Source organism: Pleurodeles waltl, chromosome 5, assembly GCF_031143425.1.
Source record: "Pleurodeles waltl isolate 20211129_DDA chromosome 5, aPleWal1.hap1.20221129, whole genome shotgun sequence".
NCBI lineage: Eukaryota > Metazoa > Chordata > Amphibia > Caudata > Salamandridae > Pleurodeles > Pleurodeles waltl.
This window is the reverse complement of record NC_090444.1, coordinates 934,158,819-934,182,432: the sequence shown is the minus strand read 5'-3', so window position 1 is coordinate 934,182,432 and position 23,614 is coordinate 934,158,819. Positions and strand designations below refer to the sequence as shown.

The 23,614-nt window shown below is 43.9% G+C and overlaps 1 protein-coding gene across 1 annotated transcript in view; it reads left to right on the top strand.

Moving 5' to 3' along the window:
• The first annotated feature begins 355 nt into the window (after nucleotides 1-355).
• MTRF1L (mitochondrial translation release factor 1 like) overlaps nucleotides 356-23,614 on the top strand; it is a 281,806-nt gene continuing 258,547 nt past the window's right edge. Inside the window, exons 1-2 of the mRNA XM_069235059.1 lie at nucleotides 356-761; nucleotides 21,405-21,484. Coding sequence (XP_069091160.1) covers nucleotides 476-761; nucleotides 21,405-21,484 — 366 coding nt within the window. The 5' untranslated portion in view covers nucleotides 356-475. The remainder of the gene's footprint in view (nucleotides 762-21,404; nucleotides 21,485-23,614) is intronic.

Here is a 23,614-nt window from a genome sequence, read left to right as displayed (position 1 = left end):
AATAAAATTGGTGATAGACACCAACGGGAGAGCTCAGCTTCTCATTGAAATACGCTATTGTAGTCCTTCTTTTGTGCTGCCAATTGAAGTCCTATTTCTACGTTTTCTTGTGTCTTAAAAATATGATGTCTGCTTTATGCCAACACCTTTTTGCGCATTTCTAAACTTGAGTTGCTCCTTACGCTTATTAGGTCACACGAGTACGACACAACCACAATAAAAGTCTCGACCATTTATGTTTATAAATGATTTAAGTTACAGAAAAAATGTAAAATTGGCTTTGCTGGCTTCTCGATAAATGTGCAACGTTGCCTACGGAAGTCCGTGAAATTTAACACAGGAGGAGTAAGGGAGCATTTCCTGCTTTTTCTCTACGCCAAAGTTGGTTTAACTACATCCAACGTGGCCGCACACGAGAACCCATGTCCAGTACGCTGTCTAGTGGTTGAGATAGTTACGGTGCTCGCTTGCTACCATGCTGCTGCGGCGAGCCTGTGTGCTCCTAGCTGCTGGTAGAGTTCTGTCTCAAATGCCGGTCCACGCGTCATTATTGCTGCAGCCCCAGACCCAGCGTACTTGCAGCTCACGAACCCTAAGTCCAGAACAACTGTTCGCGCAAGGAGCGCTGCGGAGACACCTTGAAGAAATAGAGATGGATGGAGGCAGAGGCTCTCATCCCCAGAGACCTCTGCTGATGTCCTTGTTCCAGAGGCTTCGACAAAAGGAAGCAGAAGTGCAGGAGACGCAATCTTTAACTCAAGGTGAGTGGGTACCCCCACGCAGAAGTCAGAAGACCATTTAGCTTTTCGCATGTCACTTGTTCTGCTTTCAGTCCTTTTTGACATCTTAATCCGCATCACAGTGCATTCTGGGGATTATAGTTTCACTTTTAATGGTGAAGCCTACGAAAAGTTGTCACGCTGATACAGACATTCAGGTTTTGCAAACATTAAATGCGTTAACTATAGAATATACACGACACGTAAGCTCATACACTGCATCGTAATAGTAGTACACAGACCTTGCAACGTTTTCACCTACTTTATTGAGGGTTTTTGGGAAGTTCTACAATCCACCCGGATTCGTGGAGAGAGAGCGTTGACCTGGGCGGAGTGGGTTACATGAAACTAGCAGGTTTACAAGTGAGAGTGTTCACTATACACTGCTTTTAATAAAGAGAAATCCTTAGGCCTAGTGGTAGGGAGCACACTGGCCTTAAGCTTCCAACCAGTTGAACTAGAGTCAGCCAGTCCCTACTCTCGGAGAGTTATGATTTGTTTGAAATTCATGATTACATTCGGCATTCTTCAGTTAGTTTAACTAGGCTGCACCAGCCTTCATTGACAATCATTCCGGAACTGCATCAATAAACTGCATGTAAGTCGTAGGTGTACGAGCTTTCCCCATGTATGCATCTTTCTCTTTTTAGGAAATTTAACAAACCTACAGCATCAGCCATGGTCTCTCTGTATAAATGACTAATCTTTTGTTCTCTATGGGGAAGGGTGCCTTACTGTAACAATGTGAAGGACGCTTAGCTGAGCTATGCTGGTAGTTGAACAAACCATTGTATTCCTATGTTTTATAAAAAATAAGTTAAATCCTTAATTAAATATGTACAGCTTTAACCAATAAGGTGCATTAGGAAGTAGGATTTTCTGCCAGTGAATTGTGAGCTAACAGATAGACTGTAATAATGGGAATGTTTCTATTCGAACCCTTCCATCTCTACTATCATGCCATGAAATCTGTGCAACGCCTGTTCCTGTCACATCATAAAATAATGTCCCAGACCTTTTGCTATCACACTTTTGCTTCAAGACCTTTGTTTTGAGATTTATTGTTTTGCCTTTAGAGCTCTTAGAGCTTTTCTTGGGAATAGTCTTTTTGTCTGTTTGCTGTTAATTTGCTTGATTTACTAACTACTTTTACTTTCTGTAATTTAAACTATATTGGAATAAACTCACAAGGCTGATAACTTTAGAATTTTGTTGTGTGCAGTTTTATTTAGAGTGTTGGACTATGACTAGGAGAAACTTCATCTGGTTCCTGCCTAACTACCCTTTTGATTTATTAATTAGTGTCAACACTACTACTCAGAAAACTGGACTATCCAAATGTTATACTGAACAGATGTGTCTTCAGTGATTTCCTGAGTTTGATGTGGTCACTTTCATGTTCTGGATGAGTGATTAGAAGGTTCTGTAGGGAGGGGCCCTGATAAGAGAGTGAGCAGTCTTCAAGGCTTTTGAATCTGTTGCACAGGGAAATCAGCAGCCCACAGCTGGAAGACCTTCTAAGGTTACTGGACGGTTGGTATAGAACACGTAAATTAGATATGCATTAGAGTTTAGTCATGTAGAGCTTTGAGGACTAAGTAGAGGGTTTTAAAGAAAATCCTTTATTTCAGAGGGAGCAAGTTGAGTCATTTAAGGGGATGAGTAATGTAAACATGGCCCAGAATCATGCAAGTGGCTAGCTTCTGTACTTGTAGCTTGGCAAGAGCTATTTTGGAGAGGCTGATGTAAAGGCTGTTACAGCAATTAAGGCAGAACTAATCAACTGTCGGTTTCAGAGCAATATTATGGCAAAAATGAAGGAATGGCAAGATCCCTTTTGATTGTCGAAGATGGAAGAAAGCTGTTTTGTATTCGAAATTTATCTGTGATGGAATGCAAGATCGCTGTCAAATATCACACTTTGATTGAATCTAGGTTGCTAAGGAGTTGGGGGAGGGCCGAGGTCCTCCTTGGGATGACTTCTCAAAGGAAGACTGAATTATGCTGACTTCCAGCTCAGTCACTGATACGAATTAAATTGGTGATATCAATAGGTGAAAGGAATAGTGTGGATTTATGTACATTAAATGTAACAGTGGAGAATTGAGAATCATATTGAAGTTCTCACAATCAGAGAGAATTGTGTGGGTGGAGACAGCACTTGTTTGAGAAGAATAACGGGGGCTAACACAGAGTTTTAGAGATGGAGGAACGGAGTTGTTTGGAGATGTTAACTGAAATAATCTCCTTGAAGATTTGAAAAGTCTCCTTGGTGGAATTTGTGTGATTCAGGACTGGAGATTACCTTTCTTTTTTTGCCCCTTTTGCTGGCTGCTTACCTTTTGACAAACCCTCTGCAGGCTAATTGGTCCGATGGAAGTTTAGATTCATATCAGCATTCTTTGAAATTAGGTCTCTAGTTGACTGTGATATACACCCTTGTCCAACTAGGGACCACCACCCTAGACAGGGTAAGCCACAACACAACCGAAATTATCCTGTGCTCACCCTCTGGTAGCTTGGCACAGAGCAGACTGGCTTAACTTAGAAGGAAATGTGTAAAGTATTTGTGCAATAACTCATATAGTAACACAGTGAAGACACCACAAAAATACACCACACAGGTTTAGAAAAATAGATAATATTTCTGTGAATAAAATAATGTTTTTAAATATTAAATCCCACAAAGCGCTTAGCAACACAATAGATCCAACTGGGACTATCACAGTATCTTTGACGGAGTCATTCTCAGTAATCTGACACCACAGGCGCTGGTCAGCGAGTCGACCGAACCCTCAGGTACAGTACCTTTTGAAAACAAAGAAGCAAAGACGTCACACGGAGTCGGGGAGATGAAGCATCACTGAGGCCGGTGCAATGTCAGTCCCTTAAGACGTCCGGAAAGGTAAGGCGTCAGTTCTACACTGCGAGAAAAGAGGAGATGAGGCGTTGGTTTCTTGTGACCCGGCGAGGTTGATGGATCTAGTCGGTCAAGATGTGATGTGTTGACTTCACAGTGTTGCGATGACCCTGCATGACGTCAGCGGTGTTGGGGCAATGTCAGACTTGTGTTGCAGGCCGCAGTCTTTGCGTGCAGCGATGTCCACAGAGCGGGAGCACTCTGCAGCGTCGGTGCTGGTGTCACTGAAGTCGTTCCTGGCGCTGCTGAAGTTGGAAAACTAGCTAGGAGCTAGTTGGTGAAATCTTTGCTGTCCCTGAGACTTAAGAACAGGAGGTAAGCTCAGTCCAAACCCTTGGAGAGTACTTTTGGGTCCTTCCAACACAGTCGGAGACCAACAGGCCGCAGGGAACAAGCAGGGCAGCATTCCTTCTCAGCCAAGAAGTTCAGATGAGTCATTTGGACAGCCAGGCAGTTCTTCTGACAGAGTGCATGTGTAGATCCAGAAGTCTTTGATTTGGTGGGGTCAGAGACCCAATTTATATACCCAACAATGCCTTTGAAGTGGGGGAAACTTCAAAGAGTGTTTTTGAAGTGCACAAGTTCCCCTTTCAGCTCAGTCCTGTCTGCTAAGATCCCTGTGGGGGGTTATCAGTCCTTTTTTATGTGAGGGCAGGCACTGGCCTTTGAAGTGTGTGAGAGAGCCCCTCCACCCTTCCTGCCCAGGGAGACCCATTCAGTATGCTGATTAATGCAGATGTGAATGAGTGTCCTGGGTGGAATGCACAAGGGGAGCTGTGAACCAGCACAATACCAGATGTGGATTGGAGACAGGGCTGTAAGGCACAGATGGCAGTAAGTGCATAGAAATGCCCACTTTCTGAAAGTCACATTTCTTAAATAGTAATGTTAAATCCACCTTCACCAGTAAGTAGGATTTTCTATTTCCATTCTGGCAATACCAAACATGACAGGGCTACTCTGAGACGTGGTTAAAGGACTACTTATGTGAGGGGCACAATCAGTGCTGCAGGCCCAGTAGTAGCATTTAATTTACAGGCCCTGGGCACACGTAGTGCACTTTGCTAGGGGCTTACAGGTAAATTAAATATGCCAATTCGGTAGGAACCACTGTTACCATGTTTAGGGACAAGAGCAGATGCACTTTTGCACTGTACAGTCGTAGTAAAGTGTTCAGAGTCCTAAAACCAGCAAAAACAGGGTCAGAAAAATGGAGGGAGGCAGGCAGAAAGTTGGGGGATGACCACCCTAAGGTTGTCAGGTCTGACAAGCATTTTTCCGGGGCTCTGCCTGTCTAAGGATGTCTGTCTACCAATTGATTTGTTTTGTGGGACCGTGTTTCCTAATCATGAATAGGGGTAAGGATTCAAGAGTTGTGGTGACCCTGGCTTTTGGACGGTTCAAAATGTCATTTGGGTCAACGAGCAAGGGTTCTGGGATTTTGTCAAGCATCTGATTTAATGTTTCGGGTTGTATGTTTCTAAGGCTGTGCGACGAGGATGCCAAGCCATTGTTATGGCTGGCCTTGTAGACTTTGGCCGGAATGATATCTATGGTGAAATTGACTACAGAGTGATCTTACCACAACTGGTGATAAATTCGTTGGAGGCTGATTTTAGGGGTAGAGTAGAACAAAAAGTCAAGACAATGACCACCCAGCTGATGATAGCCAATGGCATCCTTGTCCTCCCTTCGGATGTGGGAAAAACTGATTGCAAGATCTGCAGTCCATATATTCATATCTCCAAACACTTTCCAACATGTGAAAGGAGGGTGCAGGGCTGAGGCAGTTCTGCTAACCCACCTCTCCACCAAGAAAAAAGGATTAAGAAAAAATAACATGATAGAAGAATTGTGTGTTACAGATGTGGCAAGTTATGTCACTTAGGAAACGTAAAAGTTGCTCACCTACTAACGAGCTGCAAGAAATTCAGGAAAAGTGTAATTTTGGTTGAGTTTACAGAGCCGTTGTCAAGGATAAAAAAGATGTAGATTCTGAAAACAGGTAATCCGGCAGAGATGTTCTGAATCTCAAAATGGTACTTATGGAATATGGTGAGAAAAAGAAAAACAGCAATCCTACCATCTTGTGAGCGCTGATTGATGGCAAACAGTGGAGTGTGCTTGTGGACTCTTGTACATTGTTCTCAGCAAAACAGTGGTGTCAACTCTTTGACCTTAGAAGTATTTACTTAAGTCAGATGTATCCCCGGGAGGTTTTTACTCGTCAGAAGACTGATGTGTGGAGATGCTGTCGGGGTGATCTGAAATTCAAAGGCAGGAAAAAGAGGAGTTACTTTTAGTGCAGCCTGGATCATTCGTTTATGTGCTCGTTTGCATCAGTTCTGAGTCTGAGGGATTTATTCATCAATTAAAAGAAACGTTTTCAAAAGTTTTCACAGAAAATATAGGAAAATCAAAAGATTGTGAACATAAAATAATACCCCAAAACAATATTGTCTCATTCAGGTGCAAAGTCAGAAATCTACCTTTCACTCCTGAAGATAACCTTAATGGGTTGCACACATAAGATTATTAAATCCATCGAAAGATCATCATTTTCATGGACATCTCCTATGGTGATTTCTGTCTGATAATATAGTGTGAGCTCATACTGGCCTGTGCAGCCTTTCTGATGTAATATTGTCTCCTTTTATTGTGCTTGCAATTTGTGTGGAAAGATGGACAATGAAGAATTTGATGCTGCATGCAGGAGAGGGAGCTACATTGGATTAGTGATGGAAGTATTGTCACGTGTGAATGTTGCAGAGAGGAGTAGGAGACGAGGATGGCACAAAAGACATAGGTGGAGCAAGGAGAGAGGGGACACAAAAAGGTTAGCAGGTGCATAGTGCCTGTGAGTTGGAAATGCATGTGGAAAAAGAAACCATACAGGCAAGGTGGCCTAAGGGTCAGTGAGGCAAAGAAGCATGGAGCTCATATTTGTGTTCGCCGATAAAGGAAACGGGGAGAGAGGCACTGGAGATGAGGATGTAAGTGGCATGGCTGGTTAGGGTATTCATGTGAGGAAGATAAGGAACACGAAAGCTTAATGGCACAAGAGAGGAGGAGGTATGGGAAGTAGATACAGAGTAAAGGTGTGAGAAGAAGGTGCATGATGCAAGCTTTGCAGGGAGCAAGAATGACAAAAGGGACAATGATTCAATAGGGGGTGTACTCACTGTAATGCCACAGCTGACTCCTAGCACATACCAAAACTCAGCACCATCTCTTCAAGAAGTCTGAACTAAATTTCTAACCATTTTTATAAATTCATATGAGTGTTACCACCATTTCACTCCACTTTTGTTTACTCTCCACTTCTGCTTCAACCCATCTCTGCTCCTGTCTCTGAAGATAAATTTTGTTTTCGTTGCAATTGACCCTTTTTTCATCTTGATACGGAAATCATAAGCACAATGGTGTATGCATGATGAACATTTAAATAAGTAAATAAATGAACAACCCAGAGTTGGTAATTGATTGGGGAAGAATTCCTGTACCAAGAATGAACAGCCAGAAAAGAAAAAAAATGTATTTTGTTGTGTAGCTTATTATATAGACATAAAATATAGATTTTGTTAGAAATTGGGTCTCTAGTTGGCAGAGGTATACACCCTTGTCCAAGCAGGGACCACAACCCTAGTCAGGTTAAGTCACAGTACAATCCAAATTATCCTATGCTCACCCTCTGGTTGCTTGGCACAAAGCAGGCTGGCTTAACTTAGAAGGCAATGTGAAAAGAATGTGTGCAATAACTCATACAGTAACACAGTGAAAACGCCACAAAAAGTACTCCACACCAGTTTAGGAAAATAGATATTATTTATCTGAGTAAAATAAGCCCAAAACAACAAAAATCTAATATGAACAAGTGAAGATATAACTTTTTAAAGGTTTAAATGAGTCTTAACCCTTAAGAATCAGTAGTTGTATCCTTGTAACACACAGTACCAGGGATATGTCAAAACTAACGACACACGGGAGCCGCAGAGGAGGAGATGCGTTGAAAAATAAGGCGCTGCGTTGGATTTTCCAGCACATCACAGATGATGCACCATTTCTTTCCATGCTGCAAAGTGATGTGTCGATTTCCAGGAGCGCAGCCCTGGTTCCTCATTGCAATGTGGGGATTTTTTGATGCCTAGGGATGATGTGTTGAAAATCCTTGATGCGCTGGTAATAAGGAGCAGGAGCTGCGTTGATCTGGTAGGCGATACGTCAATTTTTCAGCCGCAAGGCAGGCGCTCAATTTTTGCAGGCATTGCATTGATTTTCCGACGCATGGGTATTTTCTTTTCTTTGGTGAAGTCTTTGTTGCCCTGAGATTTCAGAACAGGATGCAAGCTCAATCCAAACCCTTGGAGAGCACTTGTGGGGAAGGCAGGGTCCTTCCTGCAGAGCCAGGGGGGAAGGGGGGAACAAGCAGGGCGGCAGTCCTTCCAGGAAAGTAGTCAAGTTGAGTCCTATGGGCAGCTAGGTACTCCCTCTAACAGAGTCCATTGTGGTAGATCCAGAAGTGTCTAATTTGGTGGGGTTAGAGACCCAGTATATATACCTAAAAGTGCCTTTGAAGAGGGGGAGACTTCAACAAGTGGTTTTGAAGTGCACAAGTTTCCTTTTCAACCCAGCCTGCCTGCCAGGAGCCCTGTGGTGCGTTACTAGTCCTTTGTGTGAGAGCAGTCCACTGGCCTTTGAAGTGTAAGAGAGAGGCCCTCTATCCATCTGTATGCCAATGAATGCAGCTGAGTTTCCTGTGTTTGTGGCTGTCTGGGTGGAGTGCACAATGAGAGCTGTCAACCAGCACAGACCAGACTTGAATTGGAGACAGGCTATAAGGCACAGATGGCAGTAAGTGCAGAGAAATGCCCACTTTCTAAAAGTGGCATTTCTGAAATTTTAATGTAAAATCTAAAACACGTAAGTACATGTCCTGCCTTTTACTTACATAGAACCCTGCCCTATGGGTTCCCTAAGGCCTACCTTAGGGGTGATGTATATGTTGAAAAGGGGGAGTTTAAAGCCTGGCAAGTGGCAGTCGAAGTGGCAGTGAAACTGCACACACAGGCCTTAAAAAGGCAGGCCTGAGACATGGTTAAGGGGCTATGTAAGGAAATGCCTCCTTGGCATGGTTGCCCCCTGACTTTTTGCCTTTGCTGATGCTATGTTTACAATTGAACGTGTGCTGAGGCCTGCTAACCAGGCCCCAGCACCAGTGTTCTTTCCCTAACCTGTACTTTTGTATCCACAATTGGCAGACCCTGGCATCCAGATAAGTCCCTTGTAACTGGTACTTCTAGTACCAAGGGCCCTGATGCCAAGGAAGGTCTCTAAGGGCTGCAGCATGTCTTATGCCACCCTGGAGACCTCTCACTCAGCACAGACACACTGCTTGCCAGCTTGTGTGTGCTAGTGAGGACAAACCGAGTAAGTCGACATGGCACTCCCCTCAGGGTGCCATGCCAGCCTCTCACTGCCTATGCAGTATAGGTAAGACACCCCTCTAGCAGGCCTTACAGCCCTAAGGCAGGGTGCACTATACCATAGGTGAGGGTACCAGTGCATGAGCATGGTACCCCTACAGTGTCTAAACAAAACCTTAGACATTGTAAGTGCAGGGTAGCCATAAGAGTATATGGTCTGGGAGTTTGTCAAACACGAACTCCACAGCACCATAATGGCTACACTGAAAACTGGGAAGTTTGGTATCAAACTTCTCAGCACAATAAATGCACACTGATGCCAGTGTACATTTTATTGTAAAATACACCACAGAGGGCACCTTAGAGGTGCCCCCTGAAACTTAACCGACTATCTGTGTAGGCTGACTAGTTTTAGCAGCCTGCCACAAACCGAGACATGTTGCTGGCCCCATGGGGAGAGTGCCTTTGTCACTCTGAGGCCAGTAACAAAGCCTGCACTGGGTGGAGATGCTAACACCTCTCCCAGGCAGGAATTGTCACACCTGGCGGTGAGCCTCAAAGGCTCACCTCCTTTGTGCCAACCCAGCAGGACACTCCAGCTAGTGGAGTTGCCCGCCCCCTCCGGCCAGGCCCCACTTTTGGCGGCAAGGCCGGAGAAAATAATGAGAAAAACAAGGAGGAGTCACTGGCCAGTCAGGACAGCGCCTAAGGTGTCCTGAGCTGAGGTGACTCTGACTTTTAGAAATCCTCCATCTTGCAGATGGAGGATTCCCCCAATAGGGTTAGGATTGTGACCCCCTCCCCTTGGGAGGAGGCACAAAGAGGGTGTACCCACCCTCAGGGCTAGTAGCCATTGGCTACTAACCCCCCAGACCTAAACACGCCCTTAAATTTAGTATTTAAGGGCTACCCTGAACCCTAGAAAATTAGATTCCTGCAACTATAAGAAGAAGGACTGCCTAGCTGAAAATCCCTGCAGCGGAAGACCAGAAGACGACAACTGCCTTGGCTCCAGAAACTCACCGGCCTGTCTCCTGCCTTCCAAAGATCCTGCTCCAGCGACGCCTTCCAAAGGGACCAGCGACCTCGACATCCTCTGAGGACTGCCCCTGCTTCGAAAAGACAAGAAACTCCCGAGGACAGCGGACCTGCTCCAAGAAAAGCTGCAACTTTGTTTCCAGCAGCTTTAAAGAACCCTGCAAGCTCCCCGCAAGAAGCGTGAGACTTGCAACACTGCACCCGGCGACCCCGACTCGGCTGGTGGAGATCCGACGCCTCAGGAGGGACCCCAGGACTACTCTGATACTGTGAGTACCAAAACCTGTCCCCCCTGAGCCCCCACAGCGCCGCCTGCAGAGGGAATCCCGAGGCTTCCCCTGACCGCGACTCCTTGAACCTAAAGTCCCGACGCCTGGGAGAGACCCTGCACCCGCAGCCCCCAGGACCCGAAGGACCGGACTTTCACTGGAGAAGTGACCCCCAGGAGTCCCTCTCCCTTACCCAAGTGGAGGTTTCCCCGAGGAATCCCCCCCTTGCCTGCCTGCAGCGCTGAAGAGATCCCGAGATCTCTCATAGACTAACATTGCAAACCTGACGCCTGTTCCTACACTGCACCCGGCCGCCCCCGCGCTGCTGAGGGTGAAATTTCTGTGTGGACTTGTGTCCCCCCCGGTGCCCTACAAAACCCCCCTGGTCTGCCCTCCGAAGACGCGGGTACTTACCTGCAAGCAGACCGGAACCGGGGCACCCCCTTCTCTCCATTCTAGCCTATGTGTTTTGGGCACCACTTTGAACTCTGCACCTGACCGGCCCTGAGCTGCTGGTGTGGTGACTTTGGGGTTGCTCTGAACCCCCAACGGTGGGCTACCTTGGACCAAGAACTAAGCCCTGTAAGTGTCTTACTTACCTGGTTAACCTAACAAATACTTACCTCCCCTAGGAACTGTGAAAATTGCACTAAGTATCCACTTTTAAAACAGCTATTTGCGAATAACTTGAAAAGTATACATGCAATTTTGATGATTTGAAGTTCCTAAAGTACTTACCTGCAATACCTTTCGAATGAGATATTACATGTAGAATTTGAACCTGTGGTTCCTAAAATAAACTAAGAAAAGATATTTTTCTATATAAAAACCTATTGGCTGGATTTGTCTCTGAGTGTGTGTACCTCATTTATTGTCTATGTGTATGTACAACAAATGCTTAACACTACTCCTTGGATAAGCCTACTGCTCGACCACACTACCACAAAATAGAGCATTAGTATTATCTATTTTTACCACTATTTTACCTCTAAGGGGAACCCTTGGACTCTGTGCATGCTATTCCTTACTTTGAAATAGCACATACAGAGCCAACTTCCTACAGGCTACTTATGTGGATGGCACAATCAGTGCTGCAGGCCCACTAGTAGCATTTAATTTACATGCCCTGGGCAACTCTAGTGCACTTTACTACGGACTTACAGGTAAATAAAATAGGTCATTTGAGTAGAAGCTAATGGTATCATGTTATGGGAGAGAGCACATGCACTTTAGCATTGGTCAGCAGTGGTAAAGTGTGCAGAGTCCTTAAACCAGCAAAAATGGGGTAAGAAAAATGGAGGGAGGCAGGCAAAAAATGGGGGTTGTCCTCCCTAAGGCTGTCGGGTCTAACTGGTCTTAGCAAATGAAAGAAAAAATAACTAAGACTCATATGTACACAATAATGTACTTGTCAGAACCCCTTTCAGTAAGCCACGGGGCAAGCTGGACTTACTGGGCCCAGCAGTGGAGACTGAGGACTTTTGTCCTGATGTCCGGGGCCCGGCCCCATTATGGATTCTGAGCAACTGAGCCCAAGTACCCCTTTAGCACTTGATTCTCAGGGTTATCGTGGTCTGAGCAGTCCAAGTCTCCCCTTTATGAAAAAACAGAATTACTTTTTTTTGTATGACATTCACAAACAACTACTCGGTCCCCCTGAGGTCGAGGCTGTAATATTTTGTAGGTCATTCCCTGTGTCACACACTCTCCTCACTCTAGCAATAGTGGTTATTCCCCACTCAATATAGACAATTCAGATGAACTCTGCATGCAGCCCAGGTGGGCTACACTTGACGGTCTTTGAGTTTCCTAGCATGCAGTGACTCAACTGCAGCAACTTGAGGTTCATTGTGGGTCCTCCTGGCAGGGTAGGTCTTTTGAGGATACAAAACAACCAATACAGATTTCTCCTGACAAGAATTTCGTTTTTTTGTAATACACCATTTGGTGGCTCTCCCGACAGGAACAAAGTGGACTTTTAATGCAGTGAATTGTCCCTGTGACAATTTCTCAACATAATCAACAATGCATATAACCCTCTTTTGTACGTTTTACCTCAAGTGTAGGTAAAAGTATATAAAGCTTCAGTTTTTATTTGAAGGTTTGTACAACTATAAAATAGCCTACCAAATTTTAATGAATGATAATAGGGTCAGTAATGTTTTAGCAAATTACTTTCCAAACGTGTTAAGAATTAGGAATGCCCTGTAGGAAATGGAAACTGCCCTACTAACTAACTGACAGATTCAGCTTATCTCTTTAGCACTCTGCATTTTATATTTCTGCCGATAAGGTTTAATGCTAAGAAAAATGGCTGCTGTATTTATACTTGTCTGTAGATTGGTTGGAAACTTGATTTGAGAATGGGAAATTGTACTGTACACTTTAAGGCTTTTAAGATTATATTAATTACTTAGATTGTGACTAATGTCTACTTATTGTTTCTACTTACTGCAAATTAATTTTGTTTTAAAGGGGGAGTACTTTTTATTAAGAATGAGATCGATTTTTTTTAGTCTTGAATATGCATGAGGATTAATTACCAAATGAGAACTAGGTTGATTTACTGTAGGGTATTAATTGTTTATTGATGGAATATTTTAAAGATTTTGTGCTTTTATGTTTCATCAAACAAATGAACTGAATAAAGAATTTGTCTGTCCCATGAAGGAGGGAAGTAGGTAAAAGATCCTGATCCTTTGTGCCAATGTAAGTGCGTAGAGGTCACTCTGGAGGCCTCACTCCTGTGGTGATCATTCCAATCAGGCCACACTTCTTGGTGGTCCCGGTGAAATCCTCTGGCATACGGGGTCAACATATCTCTACTGCACATGGGCTTCGACCCAACCGGCACTGCAGATTCCTTGAGTGTGGCCCCTTCTGGCATATGGTGTTGGCATACGGGGTCGCCGATCTCTCACTGCACACAGTCAGTACATTGATGAACACAGTTTACTTCACCTTCAGCCCCTCTTGGCATATATGGGGTCGCCAGCTCCTCACCGCACAAGGGAGATGACCCATTCAGCACAGTGATGTCCACAGCTCACTTCATGCCGGCCCTTCTATGGCATTCGAGGGCCACAGATTTTTTCCTACACACGAGCAGTGACCAACGATTGTTGCTACAGCTGTCTCCTCAACGCTCACAAAGGGAGTTCACTTGGCAGGGCCCTTGCTCTCTCCACTTTCTCAGAGTGCATACTAGTTTTAGCAAGTAGGCAGGCCCTGGTGCTCCAGGGTAAATGATTTCGAATTCCCTGAGTGAGGTGCCCTCAACCAGCCGGGAGACCAGCAGACATTGGACCCCGGTCCTGGTCACTGGCAGAAGTCTTGTGGAGCTTCTCCTCCTCAGTGAGTTAAGCACACAGCACCAGAACTTTAAATGAGTGATGCTGCTGACCAGTGATAAGCAAGAAAATGAGTGACCACAAAGTCTACGAATGGTAGCGGGTGAGTTGTAAGCCCATTTTAAGATATTTTTCTTTTTTTTTTAAAGTTCTGTGCAGACAATACATAACAAGCACTTGCAATGCAATAGGACTCATTTGCTTGAGGTAGAGCATTTTTAAGGCTAACAGGCCAATTGCAATGATATTGCAAACAAAGCCCATTAAACATAACTTCTCCAAGCTGTAAAACAAAAGTTCCAACCATGAGAGAGCTTAAAAAATAATGAATGTTGGTAGGGGTTATTATTTTGGAGACCCCACTAACATAGTCTGGGGACCCAGAGATGATGTAGACCAAACGAGCACATTGTGGTCAATATTTCAAAGGTGGTCCCATTGTCCTAGGATTACAACAGGCTGAATTGTGAGCAACAATGTTTTTTAAATGTAATGCCCTGCAAAGCATTATGAGTCACGTTTTCGTGCCACTAATATTATAGTATGTTGATATGACTGTATCCTTAGAACAGCCCCTAGAGGACAGTACAATAAAAATAGCATTTGTAAGAAACATGGTCATGTAACTTTATAGTTAGCCCCTAGAGGGCATAACCACACAAAAAATGTAATTATATTATGCAGTCTAACCATATATTTATCCCCTAGAGGGCATACTGCAGTACACATTTTCAGGGGTAGCAGGCCTACAGCAATGATATTACAAACAAGGCCCTTAAAAACACAAGCTATTCCCAGCTATAAAACAAACGTTCCAGCCATGTCCGTGCTTAAAAAGACACTGAATGGTGGGAGGGGTTATTATTTTGGGGTCCCCACTAACCTAGTGTTGGGACCCAGAGATGATGTAGACAGAGCACATTATGCTGAATGTTTTGTAGCTGTTCCCATTGTCCTAGGACTACCATAGGCTCAGTTATGTGCAAAAATTGTTTGTAAAAGCAATACCCTGCAAACCATTATGGTGCAAGTTTCCAGAGTGCAGTGAATATTGTAGTATCAGCTCTCTTGCTGTGCTGGGAGAGCCGCTTTCGCTTTGAGGATTTCCGTTTTACTAAAGTATTTACCAAGCTCAAGTGTTTTAAGGGGAGAACCACAAGAAATTACTCTGATTAGCTGTGAACAATGTGACCAATACCGCCAATAGAGTTCACAATGTTATGCCTGTTCTTGCTGTGAGCACCTTAGCCGCCATGCAGCACGAAGGGGAGAGACAAAAGAAAAAAAATAGTTTGCTGATACTGAAGTATATCAGCAATCGTGCAATAATCCATGTAATGGGGCAGTCTGCAAGACATGACACAACCAGCCTCAAGGCGGGACAAACGTAAAGCGTTTACCAATGACAGCAAGTGATTTTTGAAAGGCAAGCCCAGGAATGAATGAGATGGGTGTGGTTAAAAGCTAACAATATTTACAACAGGTAAGAGCTCTTGCGTGCGCGACCTAAAACGGTCCTGTTAACTTTTCGTGATCAGTTCACGATATGCTGCTGCCATCATGCTTATGCTACTTAAATCCTGGTAAAGGCATGAGCCGCCCACCGTTATGAGGGTAGCACTTTGGGTGCCCCTCCTGGTACACCAAAACTGTAATCCTTGAGACAGGCCTATGTCATGGCGTGCATGCTTGACCCGTGTTTGCCTATGATAACAAAAATCAGCACTTGTTATCCAGATAACAGTACAGTTGGGGAACTCAGGGCAGGGGTGCATGTCAGTTACCATTACTTTTGGTACTGTACTTGTGACTACCCTCTTCCCCCCCACCGCCCACACACACAAAAAAAAAAAAGAATCATCAAAAGGAACATTTTCCTAACTGCTTTTTTTTTGTCATTGTAGCTTTTTTTCCCAAAGATCCCAACCTAATCCCATTTCGCCTTGGCTTGGCACTAGACTTCTGATTTATAACAGAACATGAGTATTTGCAAAGTGCATGTTCACCCTTTGAAATAGAATAACCAATGTTTATTAGTGCCCATCTCGATTTGTAGACCTCACAAAGTTGCAATGCTGAATGAACTCACTGGTATTTGAACTTCTGATTGTAATAGATACCATTAAGAAGGCTAAAGAGGACTATTAAATGATAAGCATAATGCAGTGGGTGGAGTCTGATTGTTAGGTCAAACACAGATCCTTGGAGTGAACGAACTATTTCACTGAGCCACCAGACCCCACAAGATATATTTTTATGATGATCAAAGACTATGAGCGACTTAATTGGAAGTGGGCATCTTGATACCTCGGGCAAGCGTTGAGACTACAAATTATATTCAGTTTTTAGTACAGCAGTGTTTCCAGTCGTGACCAACGTCAGTGCCCCCCCAGGAACTTTAAAACTTACAAACAGTTCTCTAATACACATTAACCAAGCAGTGTTTTTTTAAAGATTTTTTAGGGTGCCTGGGCCCTTTTTTTGGATCCAGCCCGACCCAGAGGGAGAGGGAGGTGCGCTAGGCATAGGAACAGATAACTTTAGGACATACATAAACAGTGGGTAGATTGAACACTCGAATGAGAAACATGTGAATTAACTGAAGAAACATGAGATTATAGAGGTCTCTCGGGGTATTATTAGTGTGCACAGATCTTGCCAAGTAAGGCACGTTAAGTAACCTTCCACCCACTGCATTATGCTCACCATTTAAAAGTCCTCACTTGCCTTCTTAATGGTATCTATAAAAATCACTTTTTCGTCAATTCCAACAGTGTTTATTGATATTGAAATTTATTTTACATTGACAATGTAATCCTCCATGAATTATGCTGTATTTTTCATTATTATTTAAACAATTGCTAGGTATTTTGAAAAGTCTGCATTATTGACCGGAATAGAAACTGTGCCCTTAAGAGTGCCTGCAACAAACAACGTGATAAATGTAATGTCACTTAATCTCGGGCACTGGTGAGCACTATGACATCCATCTACTCTGTCATTTTTCGCTCACTCTACCTCTTCAGACAGACTCGACAATTGCAAATCAATCTTAATCTTCTAGGAATAGTCCAGCCTGATCTGCTAGGTCAAGACCCATCTTTAAAGGAACACAAGCAACCCCAGATTGGTTTAAGCCTACTTAGGCCAGAGAGGTATAGCACGTGTGCTGTGAGCAACGTCCGGGCATAATTATCGCATTTAGAACATTGTTTAATTTAGTTATAGCCTCGTAGATTAAACAAAACTTGTGGGGTATCCGTAGATACAGGATTATGCCTTGAGGACTGGCAGGCAGAAATGTGCTGGTATATATAATCAGTCAAACAAAAACCCCCACTAGGGGAGGAGCTGTTGATTACAGGTTTGAAGCTGAGCGCATCCTCCACCGAGGCCGCAGGACTATCTTCAGCTACCGGCAAAACCTTAGATGGCCCGTAAGGTCTGGCTTTTGCTATTGGACTGCAAGGTACATCTGGCAGCGTATAAACCAGAAACATCAGGGAGCTAACATTACGATAGTCACTTTTCCCCTTTGGAGTACCATTGCCCGGGACCCCTATGTCCCCCCAGTTCATTGTTTGCTGTCAGATGTTCGCCACTAGGTTGCCTATGGTGTGAAGATTCCTGCAGAGGCTCTTGGCCCTTCCTTCTCTGAGGCCCCTAAGTTCGCTCTCCATCCTCTGGCTGTCCAGTGCACTTTGTTGTCCCTTCCATGTACGGCGAGACTTCCTAAAGGATTGCTTGTACACCAGCACTGTCGTTGATGACCCAGCTGAGTCAATTTTAACATTCTCTCAGCAGCTCTTATTTCGCTGCCTCTCTGAGTGTCTGCTGTAAGATTATCCACCACATTCCTCCATCGCCAGGGCTTCCAGAACTGGCTCCTGCTCCTGATCTTGAACCAGAGCAGCACCCTGCCTCTCTAGCTGCAACTCTGATTCTTGTTGCTCGTTGATCTGCTTGTTGATCTGCTCAGTGATCTGCTGTAGGGGAGTTGTCTTGTCCACTTTCTGACCCACCGTATGGTAGAAACTAGTTATCAGCCTATTGGGAAGACTGGAATCAGCCTCTCTAGAGTCGCCAGCTAGCAGGCTTTTGGCAGAGGCAGAATCCCGTCCTTTAGGCATTAATCCGTAAGGGAGAGCAGTAGTCTTATATTCCTTCTAGACAGATCCTTTTGCTTTAGGTTGTGCCATGATTAGTCTACTATATACTCTCATTGAGCGCCCCGATACGGTTTGCCTAGCACTGGTGGTTTGTCTATTTTTCAGTGTCATTTCCCTGTTACTTTCTATCCACCACCGATGTCCAACAGTGACCAATGGCCGATTGGGTTGTGAAGCACAGTCGAGCACTGTGTGTGATGGTCTACTTCTAGTGGCGTGGCCCAGCAGTGCCAACCACTTGGTCCAGGTGGCAGAGGAGCACACGTTGTGTGGAGCAACCCACACCAGAGCCTAGTCTAGCCACTTCTGCGCCTCTCTGGCTCAAACCTAGGGCCCTGGCTCTAACGCCTTAGCCACGCACGCCACACCAGCCCAGGCCTGGCCTGGCCTGCTGCACTGACCGTCTTAAATCTCAACATCTTGGCGTCTCAAAGTCTCAAAATCGTAGTATCTCTTATAAATCCTTGCTGCACAGTCCTGATAAGGCAATTACTCCAATTAGCTGGATACTCTTTAGCTGCTAGAAGGGCTGGGGGCAAAGTGGTCAAAAAGTAAGAGTGGTCTAGCGGATCATGCAGAGATTTACTAGCCCTTTTACAGCCTTGTTTGTCCTTATACCCTTGTGTTCCTTTTCTTTCTATCCTTATGTTCCCCTTTAATTGCCCCCTTGTTAGAACACAAGGGTGCAGGGATGCGGGGGCGGGGGGGAACAGCTAGCAAAGTAGGCGGACAAAGGATTGGTTGTGCGCAGAGTCAATAATAGTATTATGCGGTTAATGGCAGGTTTGAGAGGTTCAGGCAGCCAGCAGCAGTTTTTCATCCCCCCTCCCCCTTCTCCTGGCCTTCTTCCACCTAATCGCCGTTGGTGGGGGGAATGCTGCGACCCCCCTACTGAGGTAATGCTGCACCTCTCCTAGGTGTTTGGGCCTCTCCTGGTTGCTCTGAACTCGTCAGGCCTCACAAGTCAGTGATCAAGGGTATTTATCGTCACCCCTGCTCCGACTTCTCCATCCACTCTTCACCTGGCTCTCCTGGCTCCCGTGGCCCTGGCCTGTCTGCAGTCTCTGCCGCAGCGTTGCCGGACCAGTTGCCCGGTCATTTCTGACATTCACTTCAACAAACAATAAGATGACGGATGGATGGACTACTTGAATTAATCTCAGCCACTGACGATCGCTTAAGTCGCATTCCAGTCCATCACAAAAGGAAGTGACCATAACTAAAAACAAACAAATGTGTCTGTGTATTTTAGGGGTTATATCTTTCACAAGTTGTATTTGATCTGTGGGACTCTTATCGGGTTCCATGAAGAATGCTTCGTTGGACTACATGCTGAGCCACTGCATTGGGCTGTCAGCCAGCAGGTTTAGATAGGGTTTAGTGCAGGGCTATTATTTAGCCTAGCGTCTTTGGTGGGCTCAGAAACTGACTGATTATCAGACTGAGATCCTTACCAGCCCCCATTGCAAAACCTTTTAGAGAGTGCATCCGTAGTGGGGTGACAGATGTAGTTCTCTTAGAAAAGCTACATGCCAACATCCTCAAGCTCACAACACTTTGGGCCTGATTACAATTTTGGAGGATGGTGTTAATCCATCCCAAATGTGAAGGATATCCTGCCCACCGTATTACTAGTTCCATAGGATATAATGGACTCGTAATAAGGTAGGTGGTATATCCGTCACATTTGGGACGGATTAACACCGTCCTCCAAAGTTGTGATCAGGCCCTTTGTGTTCCCGAGTTTGTGAGAGCTAGGAGAACACACCTTTGACAAATGGAATTTACACAATTAATTGCTTAGAGGCGGCCACACTGCTCCAGTGCCCCTGAGGTAGGTGTGGCATGCCAGTTAGGGCATTTGATTGTGAAGGCTTTTTCTAGAGGCCACTAGTCCCTGAAGTTATTTATCGTTTTAAAGCCTCCTCTGTATAATTGCCAATGTTGAACTATATGGGTTTTTCATAAGAGCACACGTGGAGCTAGCTCATCTGTTCCATACAGATCTGGATTTTTGAAGCGGTATTGTTCATGTCTACATGAGTTTGTTATTTAGTGGGTAAGTTGCTTTTGCTCGGAAAGTAAAGTGGAAGTACTGTAATCACTGCACTGGTGTTTGCTGGCTGAGGTACATGCATGATATTTTCTACACCTCAGGCAACATAACCTCTGTTGTGGTTGGGCCAGTAGTTGTTCCTAGTGCGATATAGTCACCCAATGCACCCGTGTTTGGAACGCCTGTTACCAAAGGCCACATAAAACAAATGTAACTTAAAATGTCATGGTACGCTTCTCTATCTTAAGGGCATGGCAAGCATCTTTTCTTTATATACGATGACCATATAAGTATTTATATGCATAGGCTGCCTTTTCAGAAACAAATATTTTGCTTGAATCCATATGCAATTCATTAGGTTGCACTTCTGCCGAAGAGAAGTGCTATTTAATCTTGTTAAAATTAAACTTAATTTCACAAGATATGATCTGTGGCTGAGGATATCATACATATGGGTCAATGAGTTGAATGCTTACCGAAACAAGCAGTGGCACCGGTTCATATCTATCTGATCGCGGCACTCAAGCTTTCTATCCCTCCGCAGATTTGTGTATTGCGTTCTAATAAATTGGATAAGAATAACTCATATTTTTCGTTTACATAACTTACAAACTGCAGAGGTGCTTTATGTTGTGCTGTCTGAACAAAACACGTTTTGTTATTAGAAGATGTTTCAGACGTTCATATGCCATTCATAAATGGTCACGTCATACAATGAATCACATATTTTCAAGTGAAACATATCGAGGAAATATTATTTTCTTCATGTAACTCCGCTTTAGGACGAATGACCTGGTACTATACGTGGCCAGGGAAAACACACGTACTAGTTAGTTCTTCTCCGGTTTAGTCCTTGCTTTGTCATTAATAGGGTTTAAGCATTCAAACCTTCAGGCTTGCATTGTTTTCTTTATGAGCTTGCATATGGTTTGGCTTAATAGCTCGCAGACACATTTTTAGACTGGTACTGCACATCACGCGAGGTTGCTACCTGAACTACTGTCGAACATTTGTTTTTTCTACTTATGTTTGTTGGACTGCACTGTCTCTGCTCTTCCTGTTTTTGGTCTTTTGGGTTTGAAGTTGAGACAGTCCTCCTGATGGTAAATTCACATCTACACTTCCAAGAAATGGCCTCACACTGTGTACAAAAAACTAACGCTTTAGATTTAATTTGAAATGTCTTATTTACACAGTACGTCTTGTCTTTATACTTTGCTTCACTGCTGATTTCCCATTAACAACTGATTCATTTTTAGGACGAGTGGGCAAGCGCTTTGCCCTGTTGTAATTATTGTGGGCTTCTAACCGCTCGTTCGTGGGCTTGCCTTTCAAAAATCTTTTATCATCATTGGTAAGCGCTTTACGTTTGTCCTTCCTTGTTTTTGTATTTGCTGCAGATGCGAATGAAGAGTTAAGGGCCCTTGCAGCTAGTGAGCTTGCTTCTTGCCGGGAAGAAATTACCAAACTGAAACACGAGGTACTTTCTCAAAACCTTTACACATTGTGTGAAGTATGTGTAATGCCTCAATCGTTGCCTATATTCTGTTTTAATAAATACAGAACGTATTGTATATTTATTACGTCATTCGTTTCAATGCTAAGTACATCACTCAAGTTCTGTGTCCTTTCTGCAGTTTTTTGGCAGACACAGCAAGTTATTGATTTGTAGTGTTTTTTTAGTGCTGTATTCTGTCATTTAATAGCTTTGTCCTAACATCAAGTGGTTCCTCAGAGAAAATGCATGGGTTATATTTGCCTCAGTCTATTAAGTTAATTCAGTTAAGTCAGTTAATAAAGATAAGAAATAAGTAACGTAAAAGTGCAAACCAAGTTAGTTATGTAAGACTGAAAGAAAAATGTAAAAAAAAAGAAAAAACATATGAAGGGATCAAAAGCTACAAGTGCCCTTCCCCTCCCCCCCCCCATAAAAAAGTATTACATTTGGTGTTCACTTCTATAGCTTTGGTATATGCTTTGAAAGCAGTTCAGATTGACAAAGTATTTCCCATGGTGGTGTTTTCACAAAAGCCAACGTTTTTCCACAAGTTGTGGTAGCAGTAATACAGTAAAAAAAATTCTCAAGCGTTCAGTATTGATTCCTCAGGCCGTGGGCTACCGTCTCCATTTTCAGGAGACATTTGAGGACTTCTACTTCAAGGTCTGCAAAAAGAGTCCTGTTCAAGCTTTGCAATATGCTATTCTCCATAGCAGACGACCGCTTATTTACCCTAATGACCGTTGCTCCCTCTAGCCATTTGGAAGGAGAGAATGGGGGAGGTCCCACTGGAGCAACCTGAAGAGGTTTCGATTTGCAACTGGCAGACTTCAGTTCTTCAAGGCTTCAGCATCTCCTCTCAGGACATTCTGCACCAACCATTAGCTCCACCAGATAGAGGGGTGACATGCTAGCAATAGCAAGCTGGAACGTGTCAAATTGAGGATAAAGGACTTTAAGAGGCAGCCTTTGAATGACCTTCATTGTGAATGCAGTAAATTATTTGTTTTCTTTGTCCTTGCCCTCTGGTTGTGACTCATAGAACGCTCATCAGAAAGACCATTGTAGAGATGAGAATTCTGGTTAGCATGGCGTTCAGTCGTCCAGGAGGACGACAACCACTGCTTTAACAGTCAATCTGAATTCTTCTTCATGACGTTAAGTCTTTACTTTCTGCACTTCAGTGAAAGCTGGTACATGCTGTCTAGGTATTCATCACAATATGGGTCTTGAAGGCACAATATTTATTTATTATGAATCCTAGTGAGTTTGTGTCTTCAGCAAGCAGAGGTATTAGTCTGACAAACATTCTTTCAGATAGCTGTGGCCAGATATTAATGTATCTCTTGTTATTTGATACGAGGATTAATCAGTTCTGAGTAGGTTTGGTTCTGTCTAGAGACTTGACATCCAATTCTGTATCAACACAAGGTAAGTATTCAATCATTCAATTCTAAATGAGAATTTCAGATACATTTTGATATGGGTTCTGCGAGTAAGAATCCAGCTCATGTGAAGTTTGAAAACAACAGAGGACATTTAACCCCAGAGGCAATCCTCAGGGGACTGCTTCCATCTGCAGGAGGAAGTGCCCATCTTAACGAGTTAATCAGTTTGAGAGTTAAGTTCACATGATGTAGAGTGTTCGAAGTTCACATCCATGCTGCCAAGATGTTTACCAGGGCTTGATCGTCAGCTGTGTTTAAGGCTGGAGAGATGCTAAAAGGATCAATAGCCATGGATTGCCAATATCTGTGATGGACACTTGGCCTTTGGTGTTGCATTATGATCTGAAGCAAGAGTATCAGTCGAGAAGGAAGCAACTCTTGTTGATTTGATCATCAAGCTGGATTGAGAAAACCTTCTCAATTACTTTTTCCAGAAATGGATTGATTGGAATGAGCGGTTGTTTAGTGTTGTTTAAGGTTTCTACATTTGACTTTTTCAGAAGTGGTAGGATCTTATCAGTTTCAAAGGTACTCTGTCTTGCGCAATACTTGAAACTGTAAAGGCAAGTAACCACATTCTTTTAAGTTTGCTCCAGTCACATGACAACCAATTATCCCATAATATGCACAGTCCCACAGAATCCGTACAATGTCCAATATATAA